The 13,238-nt window shown below is 40.6% G+C and overlaps 1 protein-coding gene across 3 annotated transcripts in view; it reads right to left on the bottom strand.

Annotated features, from left to right (window-relative positions):
- DPP6 (dipeptidyl peptidase like 6) overlaps positions 1 to 13,238 on the bottom strand; it is a 1,951,083-nt gene that overhangs the window by 395,542 nt on the left and 1,542,303 nt on the right. For all 3 annotated transcript variants that reach the window (XM_069211130.1, XM_069211129.1, XM_069211131.1), the window contains exon 11: positions 5,041 to 5,164. In XM_069211130.1, coding sequence (XP_069067231.1) covers positions 5,041 to 5,164 — 124 coding nt within the window. The remainder of the gene's footprint in view (positions 1 to 5,040; positions 5,165 to 13,238) is intronic.

The raw sequence follows: 13,238 nt of genomic DNA, 5'->3' as shown, positions 1-13,238 counted from the left end.
GATGCGGAGTCCAGCATTGTAGTTGAGGCTGCTGTTGACAAGGGATGTGAGTGCCTGCGCCGAGGATGCATTATGCACTGACAGTTATAAGGGCGATGTGGGCTGCGGCAGAGATGCAGGACTTTGCGACGGGTCCGATTCACACAAAAAGTAGAGGTGCGTCTGTTCTACTCGGGATTGTGCTGCACAGCAGAGGAGATGTGTCAGTTTTGTTGGATCTACAGAGGCTGGCAGAGCACCTTAAGCCCACTTCCACGGGTCCAGGACTGAGGTGGCACCACTTGTCAGAGTAGACTCTCAGATGGCAGTGTCCAGGTGCAGATGTAAGGTCGTTAGACGGCTGTTATGTTTCTGAAGTGTTCAGATCAGGAGATCAGTCAACAAGCCCTTGTAGTCACTCTGGGCTCAAGAGGTGCAGGTCCAATCACTTTCACCCAGGCAAGAGTGCAGCACATCAACACAGCAGGGCTGCAGTTCCTTCACGGAAGCAGTGCAGCAGAGTGGCAGTCCTCGTAGCTGCACAGCAGTTTTTGTTCCTGGCAGAGCCTTCAAACGTCCAGAAGTGCAGAGACTTGCCTTTGAAGTGCATAGATGCCCTGCCTTCCAGGCCCGGGCTCCACACTATGCAGCTCTTTGTGGGGAGACAGTACCTAGCCTATTCAAGTGTAAGTAGGACTGGGCCCAGCTCCACCCGCCCATCCTGCCAATGAAGGCCCATCCAGTCACACCTAGGCACCCTATTGTATGTGGCTGTATACAAGGAATACTCAAAGCCCAAATGTCACACACATCCAGTCATCTGACCCAGAGACAGACTAGAGGCATCAAATGGCAAAGGCAAGAAAAGGCCAATGTTTAAAAAGTGGCATTTTCAGCATTGCAATTAAAAATCAGACTTCACCGTAAGTTAGTATTTTAAACTGTGATTTTAGAGACACCAAACATGAAAAGGTTACCTGTTCCCATTTGAAAATTACACTTACAAAAATGCAATAAGGTAACTCCAATGATATCCAATGAGAGAGGTAGAGCTTGAAATACTGAAAAATTAATGTAAGTGCTTTTCACTACCAGGATATGCAAAACTTAGCCCTACCTTTTAAATACAATGCATCCTCCTCTCTGGGCTGACCAGTGCCTAACTTAGGGTGACATATGTATTAAAAAAGGAAGATTTGGGCCTGGCAAGGGGTTTACTTTACCAAATCAAAATGGCAGTTTAAAGCTACACACACACACATTCTGCAATAGAATTTCTGAGACACATGTAAAGTGCTACTTAAGTGGGTGGTACAATCAGTAATGCAGGCCTACTAGTAGCATTTAATTTACATGTCCTTGGCACAGGTTGTGCCACTGTCCTCAGGACTTTCAAGTAAATTAAATATGCCATTTGGGTATAAGCCAATGTTACAGTGGGAAAACCATGCCAAAGATGTCAGGTCTAACACCCATAGACCTACCCACTCTGACCTTTGTGATAAAGTAGCAATGAGCTCAACTCTCAGCAGATCGTTTCAGGCCACAGACCCATTAGGATCACTGGTGCACAGTTTCTCCTGCTGTGTGTCTCACACATTCTACACAGACTCTCCTTTTAGTCGTGTGTCTCACACCTTACTTCATAATCTCTCTCATATGGGCTAATGGTCCAGTATGCATTAGGGTTAGGGCTTGAAGGTTATCTGGTATGGTTATGCAACCAAGGACGTTGGATGTTAAGTTCACTTTTGGTAAGGCTGTCTGTGAAGCAGGGGTATGTATGTGTTATTTGTGTAGCACAAACCTAGCCGAAAGGCAGCAGAGGTTTATTCAGTATCAAAGGTAGGCACTCAGCCAGAGTGATAGGAGAGGTAGCTGGGTTCTGGACACAGCAGTGAACAATCACTGCATTGTGAAGTAGGGTTCTTTAAGGTGCAATGTGCAAAGCAGAAAGAAATGACAACAGGCATGTCTTTCAGCAGAAATCCTATTTCACTGCAATAAATGGTGCTCTACTTTATTCTTTTCATGTCCCTAGTAATTTCAATACATTACTAATCAGTAAGGAACCTTGTACTTTTGTTCCCATTATTTCTGTTGCTCCAATGACATGTTAGTATTTTGAGAATATTATGTAAGTGTCGATACCAAGTGGGACAAATCATGTGTTGACTATTCCAGTATTATTATGCACCGTTTTCACACTGAACACCTTTTATTATGAAAACAATTTAAATGTGCATGGTCCCAGTCTGAAGTGCCCCTCCTCAACCTGGTACCCTTCTATAACTAAACAGGAAAATTGATTGGATAATACCAATATACTATGAAATGATGTTGTGCAGTTATAATGAAATTCATGATCTAAGACCACGTCATCCTACCATATGGCAATGTTAGCACATGTAAACTGCTATAGATATCTTGTGCATTTTTCAGACTAATATCAGGAACTGGGATTGGCAAGAATGAGCCCGGAAACGTTAGGTGGAGCACAAAATCGGAGAAGAAAATCTGAAAGAGAATCACAACAACAGAAAGCTGTGGAAAGCCTTGAAAATTTTTAGGACTCTTTGGACCATCTAAAAAGAAAGTAGTAATAAAGACGAAGGGTCATCACTTGAGTATCAGGATGCTACAAATTTTTTATTATAATAATCTTTTACTTCAATTGACATTGAAGCTGAAGCTAACGCAGCTGTTTTGCTAAATAATCAAAATGCTACTATTCTGTCTGCGGAGCACAATACCGTGTCATCCTCAGCTGAGTGTCAGAATTCGACAAATGATGAAACCGAGTCATCTTTTCCTTCAACTGAAAAAGACATTGAAGACAACGCAGCTGCTGCGCTAAGTAATCAAACTAGTACACCGTCTGCAGAGCACAATGTCTCGTCAGCCAACGAAATTACATTCTGTATTTATAGACACAGTTGTAAATCGCAGACCACCTGAAATTGCGGATGTAAAATGTTCTGTAAATAAGAACAAACATATTTTTTTACTATTCAATAGTAAATAAATGAATCCCAGATGACTAGTTTCCCCAAAAACTTCAGACTGTGTATATTATTTTTGCTGCAAACCTTTTCCACTCAAAAAACACAAACTTCACTTGGAGGTACAGGTTTTTGCGATTGGAGACACATTAGTGTTTGTTTGAAGGAGCACAAAAAATTACCAGATCTATGACATTGTAGTGCGTTTCGATGGAAACAGAGGTAAGACCGGTTAAATAATGGTGTGAACGCATCACATCCAAAAATTATAAATCAAGAAATTATTCATTGAAGAGGTGTTCTAAAAAGGCTTATGCGAGTGTTTTTATGCCAAGTAATGGAAACATCTTGGGATTAATACGACTGCTTGGCAAGTTTGATGCTATGACCCAAGTACGTGTTTGCGCAAAGGGGAATACTGATCGTCATCTTAGAAAAAACATGCAGAATGAAATAAACTATCATTCAACAAACCAAGTGTTCAATGAAATCCTACTTGGAGCAAAGTCAGCTTAAGATTTTTCAGTTGTATGAAACTGCACATCTGACATAAGCCATTCAAAAACGTTATCTCCGACCATCTGGTTTACTGATACCACCAAAAATAATGTATCTGTAAAGGAGCATTTTATTAATTTTAAAGAGGTGAATGACTGCAGAGGTGAAGGACTAACAGAACTGTTTTTAGGAGTGCTGAAAGAGCATAACCTGAATTTACATGATCTATGAGGTCACAGTATGAATTCTAGAGCATGTTTCTCCCTTGTGGTTGCCATTCCCTGAATTTAGATTTATCAGATGTAGCTGCAGTATTGATAGAAGCTGTTTCACTTTTTGGAGTACTGCAGAGAATGTAAATTCTGTCTTTTTTTGCTTCCACTCAAAAATGGAAGATTTTACGAAATCGTGCAGCTACCAAGCTCTAAAGCCACTAAGTGTAATGCATTGGAAAAGCTACATCAAAAGAGTGAAAGCACTATGAGAGTTGGTTGATTCACCCAATAGCGGGGGGGGGGGTGCTAGTCTTTGAGGGAAAGGAGCTGATTAATACTGTCCGGATATTGTGTAGTAGGTGGATTCAGTAAAGAGTGCCAGAGCAACATGAGAACACCTGCATATGTGTTTTGTAGGTAATCAAACAATGAACCAGCAGTTTAAGCTATATTTCTAATGTGCCAACCAACTATTACCTAAAATTAACCAAACCTTTTTGGTGTCTCCAATTAATCCAGATTGCAGGAAAGATGCAACATGACATTGAGTTCCCAATAGTTTAGAAAGCTAAAAATGCCAGTATTCCTACATTTGAATAGTGGGTCACGAAGAGAGTTCACAATCTGAGATACTGAAACAGTACTTTTCAATAAGATAGGCCTTATTTAGAGTTTGACATACAGAGTATTCTGTCCCAAATGTGATGAATGCTTCACAGCCATATTACAAATATTCAAGTTGTGCACGGTCTTTTTGATAATGATTTAAGCCTTGATGATTATAGTATAGTTGGTTGTACAACGGTATGCCTGTGGAAAGCACTCCGTACTCTGCTCTCCCAGCTTACGCAATACCTCTGTGACTATATCCATCTTTTTATGTATAACTGGATGCACAATTTTTAATATTATTTCAATTATTAATAAATTTAAACAATATTAACAATGGATCACCTTATATTATGACGTAATATAAATTCTAGACACAAATAAAACATTTTACTCAAAAACCTCTGACTTTTACATTTCACTGGCATTGGTAATTTTTATAGCATGCATTGTGTCACTGAAATAGATGCATCGATGAAAAACGGCACTTGCATGAACGCCATTCACACAACACCCATGAAACAAGCATACATGCCAACACACCTGCCTTAGAGAGGGACTCTCAATTTCTAAATCACAAAGGCTTTATTATAGCTTTCTCCAGCCTAAAAGTATCCTCATTTCAATGCAAGCCAATGAAGAAAGTTAATTCTTACTGTTTATTTATGAAAACCTTCCTCTTTTCCACGTCCAAATAGTTGCATGTATGAACAAGCAACACAGGAGACGCCACCTACCTTTGTACATATTCCTGTGGTGGCATCACAGATCGTAAGGATGGAAATATTTTGTGCTCTGTTAAGCCAGTTGACTGCCACTTTAGTAGAAGTTGCCCATTTCACCATTGTTATGTAGTACTCCCTGAAAAGCAAAAGAAACCATCTATGTGTAACTGACAAAGGCTTTCAAAGAATCAACAGCAAGGATTTCTCATTTGTAATGTTTGTCCATTAGTCCCACATGGTCCACGGTACTAGACTTCATCCAGAAAATTTAGGACACCCATCGCCTTGCGCTTCACATTGCAACTATCATGTACTTTGTAGTTCCTCATTTCTCCCATCTTCAAGATGGAGTTCAGATTTTTATTTTATTTTGTTCATTATCTCAACAAGGGTTCAACAAAGTACAAAATTCTAATAACAATTCATCAACACATGACATCAAACAAAGTTCAAATGGTAGAAGGCAATCACTTGACTGGCTAAGCAGCTGATTCATTACTGTGGCATTTTAACCAATTCTTCAACATATCACAGAAGTGAAAGATACAGGATGTCCGGAATTAACTTGTATCTAGAAACCAGATGAGAAACGGATTAAAAAAATCTCCGTTCTGAAAGCTCTGAGTGAGAGAAGATGCATCACTTTGGGAAAGGGCTGGCTGGAATGTAACTCTTAAGCCAAGAGAAGGATCGTTAAAAAAGTGCATCTAAGCTGTTTTGCACTATGTAGTATTCAGTGCCAAAGACACCACCTGCAGACGAGGAGCCGTGCAAAACATGTACTGCAGTAGAAGGACTGGGACTAGACCCACACCTGCCCCAGGCTCACCAGTTAAGGTCCACTGCATAAAGCACTACAAAGCAATCGAACATGTGCATCAGGGGTGATTGGCTATTTAGCCCTGTCAGCAATTGCCAGCTGCTTGCAATGTAATAGGAATGAAGGTATGTACGTCATATTTGTATTGTGTCAACCTTGCCAAAAGGCAGTATAGCACTCTATAGGGGTCAAATAAGAGATAAATCAGAGAGTGAATCGCAAGAGAGTGTTGTGCAGATTCTGAGAGGGGTTATAAACCTCCCTAGGAATGTTTTCTCCTGACAAAACACTCAGGAGGAAATCATTTCCCATCATTCACAGAGGTATTGTTCAGCATTACTGTGTGTAGCAGCCACAATAAACTATTATAAAGCAAAAATGGATAACTTTTCGGAGATGTATAGCAATGCTGGGCGCTAGTGATATTGCAAGGGCTCCGTGGGCCCATTGAACACAAGGAAAATAGGTCCCTTAATGACTGGTTGGGTGGTAAATTACAACAACGTTGGGGTTGGCCCTCTTTCCAGGGTGATCCCCAAATATGTTTTCCTTTTTCCTCCACTTTTTGCTCATTTCATTTGTGTTGGCCTTAGCCCCCTGTGCACTTCACCACTGCTAAGCAGTGCTAAAGTGCTTGTGCTCACTCTAAAAGTGGATCGATTGGCATATACCTAAATGGCATATTTAATTTATTTATAGGCCCATTGTACAGTGGTAAAGTATATACACAGTTCCTGTAAATTAAATGCTACAAGTGCCACCCACTTAGGTAGCACCTTAAAATATGTCCCAGGCCTGCCGTTGCAGCCTGAATGCAAGTTTAAATTCATATGAAATTGTCCTTTAAACCCCTTGCCAAACCTTAAACACCCCTGTTATTACATGTAAGTCAACCCTAAGGTAGGGCCTAGGCAGCACTTAGGGCAGGGTGCTGTGTAATTAAAAGGTTGGATTTGTGCTTTTAGGTTTTACATGTCCTGTTAGTGAAACAATACTAATTTCATTTTTCACTACTGTGAGGCCTACTCCTTCAATAGGATAACATTAGGGATTCCCTTTTACACCTAAGGAGCTGCAATTCCTAATTGGGAGCAGGTAGATATTTCATGTTTGGTAGCTATGAAGTTAAAACAATAACCTTTCTTTAATGGTAAAGTAATTTTTTTCATTACAGTTTTGAAAATGCCACTTTTAGAAAGCTGACATTTTTCTGACCCGAGCCCTTTCGTACCTTCAACCTGTCACATGTCTGGTTGTAGCTGCCAGACAGACTTTGTGAACTCCTCAGTGCTTAATTTGTAAATAAAAACGTGCCGGTGCCCAAAGCCCTCCTCTTAAACATGTGGCTGCTGCAATTAAATGTGAGAACAAGGAATACTGAGGCAGTGTAATCCTGAAGCCACTCCCTGCCCCTTCAGCTCACTCTTGCAGCTTTCTACTTTCTCCCATTGTGACGCTTTTTTGTTTTTCTCTTCCTCTGGCTTTCTCATATGTGTCTTCTGCTCGCAGTAAATGCATGAGGCTGAAATATAATTGCCAGCCCTCAAAAATAGGTGCCATTGCTCTGCAACGGAAACAACAAGTACAAATTAGGCACTGGAACTCCTCCCAGACAGTCACACAGAAAATGGATTAGAGTGTCTCAATGAGCCATCTGCTAGCAGGATGGGGAGGGCAATGGAGCTGAGCACAGCCCCACTTACACCTGAACAGCCTGTGATCTGCATTCACACAAAGGGACTAACAACCCTGTATTGTCACTACAGCCAGCTTGGAGCCACGGCAGAGAAGTCAGGAAATTCCATGCACTTCAAATAACCTTTCCATAATATTCTTCCACCTTCCAGAAAAAGGCAGCAGGGTATAAAAATAGAATCTTCAGGCTCACTCTTCAGTTCACTAATAGGACTGTGGAAGGACTCTCTGAGGACTCCCTGCAGCTGAGACCTGCTGTGCAGTCTACCAGAATGCTGTTGTAGCTGCAAGGACTGCTTTGCTGTGTGGAGCCTGCTTTGAACCTTCAAAGGCCAGCGCCGCTTTCAAGACCTGTGTTTTCATCTGCACCTAGGACTGCCAGAAGTGACTGCAAGGGCTAGTTTGCTGTCCTCCTGTTCACAGCCACAGGAACATAAATGGCTCTCACCACCTTGACCCAGTCTGAGTGAGTCCCTACCCCCAAAAAGTAACCCACCAGTCCTAGACCATTGAGTGAGGTGTTAAAGGTGCCCAGTTGGCCAATTCGAAAAACTGTGAACTTGGAAAACTTTTGGCCAAAAGCTGCTCTAAGAAGCAGGAGGAGACCGGGACCCCCCCCCCCGCTTGCCTACCCACCTAAGGTGCTGGTTGGATTGACTTTGCAGCTTCTACCGCTACGTTATTCTCCGCAGCAGCATATCTTTTCCAGCAGTCCTATGCCAAAGGGGTATCCGACCGCACGGACCTCTCTTTGGCTACAACCTTCTGCCTCGTACCATTGGAGGTTTTCGACTTTCAATTTAGTGGCCAAGTTCGAATATAGAAGTTTTCACTGCATCTTCAACCCCCAGGCCATCTGATGATTACGCTCTCTCCGTCGCACCTCCGGCAGCCTTTCCTTCTTGAACTTTACTTTCTCAGATACTTTCTCTCGGAATTTCTTCTAAGTCAAAGGTAAGCACTGACATGCCCAATCCACTTCCAAACTGAGCTCCATTGGGATCTGTCGTACTTTTCGGCTTTGACTCGGTCTTGCATGACTAGATGTCCCCGGTTGCCACTTTGATCTTTTAGGAGCTACTTCCTCCAAATTGGTTTGGGATTTTTTCTTATGTTGTAATTTCACTTTAATTCTGTTTGTGTGTTGCATAAATACTTTACACATTGCCTCTAGGTTAAGCATGACTGCTTTTCGTGCCAAGCTACCCAGGATTAAGCCGAGGTTAATTTAGCCTGATTTAGATCTTGGCGGATGGGTTACTCTGTCACAAATATGATGTTTATTCAATCCGCTGTATTACAATTTCAGTAGGATATAACAGAATTGTATTACACCAGTCGGGATATCCGTCACGTTTGTGAACCACATCTGCCAAAATCTAAATCAGGCACTCAGTTATTTTTGTGGTTTGCCCTGCAAGGGATTGTGGCTGTTGCTTGACCAGGGCTCAACAAACTACCCAATTTCTCACAGGCAATATTCAGGGTTCAAAGGGCCTATCACGGCTCTGAGTGTTGTGCCACTGAACACGCTACACAATTAATAGCTATGCCCCAGCTAGTTACTACTTTTTGTTACAAAGGTATTGAAAGGTGCCTTCTAGTGAAAAAAAAAACTATTCTAATTCAACAACCTTGCATAATTTAATGTTTTTAAGCATTATCCTGAGGTAAATGTACCCACTCAAGTTATGTTTTCCTGTGTGGAACACATCATAGGATTGAGGACAATTATCTTAAAGATAATGCTCACTTAAAGCTTAAATATTGCTATTGGAATCTGCTAGAAGTGCACAGTCAGGACTCCCCAGACTTTAGTTTAATGAAAGATAACAATGAGCTCTGTGCTTTTGCCTATGCATTTACTAACCAATGTCAGTTGACAGACATTTTGGTGCAACACCATAATGAGTACTTTGGGAATTGCAGAGCACTGGCAGCAGGTAAAGCTGTGAAAGTCACATAGAGAGTGGCAGTTGGGCCAATAATAGATCACAGTGTTAAGTTTTAAAGTTGTGAGAAGCAGACAGTTATCACTAGAAAGTGCCCACTTTCTGCGTGAGCTGGATAAAACTAGATTATTGGCAGCAAGTGATAAATAAGTCACACAGTCTGATGTACTTTGATAGAGAGCCCAATGGCAGTCAGGCAGTCAATCACAGGTTTTCATTGGCATAGCCATCAGAGACTCCGTCAGCAGAGACCCAACAGTTTCCCCAACTCTAAATAGAGTGGTCGAACCAGAAGATTGGCAAACTGAAGTACTTCATCATATTTGTGGCAGAAAATCTTGTCTTCCAAACTTTCAATAATGCCCTTAGGGCTGTATTTATACGCCCCTAGCGCCACAGGAGTGTCACTTTTAGTGAAGGGAAAGGGATGGGACACCTTCCCGCACATAAACAATCACACCCCTCAATGCAGAGATCCTTGCACGATGGTGCAAGGGTGCCTGCGTTGGCAGCTAAATTTAGCACCAGTGCAGGGGGAAACGTGACGCAGTATGGCGCTGCCAATTTTGGCACAGCACCACGCTGCACAACTTTTATTTAAATCTGGCCCCTAATCTTTTTATTGCCATATGATTTGGGTGTCTCATGGACTGTAACTGGCTTTGTATGGCATGATGTGGTTTTAGTGATGGATGTCTGTAATATTGGAAGAACCTGAGACTGCAATCATGTTTATGGACAAAATAAAATGTGTGCAATAATTTTAAACAGAGGCTGATGTACCTAAACAACTGAATGGGTGATTTTCCAACAACTGTCCTGCCCAGCCTAATAAGTAGTGGGGACATGTCAAACAGTATCTGTTTGACACAGACAAATGTAATTTCTTTTGCTGTTTTTTTATTAATGTGTGCTCAAAAAGAGACTAATGCTTTATCTAGATGAATAGTAAAAACTCAATCTCTGAGGTAAGTTGAGTTTGGCATTGACAAGTGAGCGGTGACTTTTTTCAACATAAAGTTTTTTATGCAGCATGATCTTCAAAACCCAATAAGCAAGGCGTGAGGATACATTGTGCTGCTAATTGTGCCCCAGAAGTAATTATTTTGAAATATGATGCCTTGCAATATTGTATTCATTATTAAGTTTTGAATTTGGCTTCACAGTGTCAGTTTGATGCACAAATGTCGCTCGTGTGGTATGATACTGAACCTCTGGAGAAGAAGAGAGATCTCAATGCAGAAGAAGACGAGAGCACTACATTGCTGCGCTGCGAGTAAGGAGACATAGAGGCAGCATTTGTTACCTTAAGATGGTTAAGCAGCACTACAAGTTGTGGGTTGAATCATGGAGCGCTGCTCATAGGGGTAATGCCAAAGTTATGCGAAGGTCAAGCATAGGCTACACTTCGATCTCCACTGCCGCAATGTCATTCCCAAGCTGAAAATTGTCAAGGTGCTAGTGTAGCTGCACTGGAAAAAATCAGCCCGGGTATAATATTCTTGGCTTGTTTACAGAGAAACGTTAAGCAGATTTCAAATATATCCCAAACCTGCCCGTGGTAAAATTGCACTATATAAGTAGAAATAATAATAAAAATTCACAAATTTGCTAGCTTTTATTTTTAGGAATATTTTATTTAATACAGGCATGTAAGTTGCAGCAAAATCTGTCTGGCTTTTAGTTTCCATAAGTGACCCCTCAGCAGAAGGGCAAGCTCTGACATACTATTACTGGTAACACAGTGAGAAAGGTGTTGCTATATTGACATATCTCATATTAACCATTTTTGCACAAAATATGGGTCTAAGGGTCGCAAGTAGAGGAAAAAAAGATTGAAGTAGAAAAACCTACTGAAACTTTTGAATACGATTTTCTCACAGATATAACACTTCAAGGGCATTGTTGACTCTAATGCTTACAGGGGATGGGCTATCCACCTGAGGCTAACAACTGATTTGATATTAGGGTCAGACCAATCATTTCAGGGTCACCCAGGTGATTCACATACCATACATATTAAACTGTGTTCAATACATGATTTAATATTACATAGGAATTGCTGTTTACTCAAGAAGGCATTAAATAGGTAGTGTACAAGAGATTCTTAATGTATATATATATATATATATATATATATATATATATATATATATATATATATATATATATATATATATATATCTATCTATCTATCTATCTATCTATCTATCTATCTATCTATCCTGGACTTGTAGGCCTTTAACAAATTGATCATCAGGGTGAACCATTTTCAGTTCGATTTGTTCTTCCCTTGCCCACTCAGCTACTTCTGAAAGCCATCATTTGGTTTTGGTGGTTCATAACTCATTCAATTGATCAGAAACCTTCATGTGGCCACTACCTGGTTGAATAATGCTGTCTTATTTCTGATGTTATCTTTTTAAGTGATATGTTCAGTAATTATTGCTTGGTATTAGTGTAATTTGATAGCTTGTATTTAAATATCCAGTAGTTGCTGTCAGTTTAACACTATCCAGATGAGAGAGCATAACTTGGCTGTGCCATTATGGTTTCCAGATGTGACATGAAAATGTAATCAACAACATAAGTAACATGTTCTCCAATATACTGCTATTAAGTGGTGCAACTAAATCATATTATTCAAGGTGCACTAACAACTAGAAATGTAGAAAGGTTACATGCATGTTTTGATAATGATATTAATCGACTGAAATCGACATGTATACATTTAAATTCAGTGTATTGGGATTACAATATTACAGTTAAACGTTATATAATCACAGTTATTTGTCAAATGTGCATTAAATTGTTTGTCATATTGACTTAATTGAAGGCCTGAAATGGATATCTGTGTTTAACATTCAATATGGAGTTTTGCTCGTGTTGCATTATTATTTATTTGCAGGTGTATCTGTACATGTTGACAGTTAAAAAAAAACCAATATATGTTGTATACTTGAGTTAAATGGGTATGGGACGATATGTTGGCAAACATGAGAAACACTCGCCTGGACACATGTATGTCATTTAGGGGTCGCAGCTGCAACCCCTGGCTTGCCCCTTGCGACCATTGGCACTGTCTATGCAACCCCTTACCTCAGAGGTAGTAAAATCAATGCTGGAACACAGGGGGCAGGTTGTCCTTACAGACCTCAACTAGGGCCTCACTTTCGTTGTTTTTGGTCATTCTTTTATTAAACTAATGGTGAATAATGATATATTATTCATAATTCATGTAATAACAATAGAGTGCAATTAGCTGGTATACGACCCTCCCTGGGACTTGAGATAAACAATAAATGCTTTGAAATGTATGATGTGTGCATGTCTATGGGTGAGATTGTGTTGATGTGAGAGAGTGTGTGTATGTGTGAATGTGTGTGTATGTGTAAGTAAGTGTGCGTGAGTGAAAGTAAAGGTCAAATGTCATGTAATGTCGCTTCTGCTACCTCTGGCATTTTGGTGAATTGACGTCCATGTCTGGACATGGGAGGTACCAAAGGTTGTCCTGATGTTTGGTTCATGGGATGAACGTCTGTTGGGAGTTGCACATTCTAAACTCTGCATGGAAGATGGAAAACAACTGGCGATAATGATGTGGATTCTTGAAGGTTCTCAAGGTCTAAAGTGGCGTTCAATTAGTTAGGGCAGACAGACCCCTTCTACTCTTTCACTAGAGCAGATGCACTTGAGGCTTAGTGGGGTAAAGATCTCTGTAGTCTTACTTTGGCTAAGTGGCT

The sequence above is a fragment of the Pleurodeles waltl genome, chromosome 10 (assembly GCF_031143425.1).
Source record: "Pleurodeles waltl isolate 20211129_DDA chromosome 10, aPleWal1.hap1.20221129, whole genome shotgun sequence".
Taxonomy (NCBI): Eukaryota; Metazoa; Chordata; class Amphibia; order Caudata; family Salamandridae; genus Pleurodeles; species Pleurodeles waltl.
Note: the sequence above shows the minus strand (reverse complement) of the source record. Positions and strands in the feature narration are given on the sequence as shown.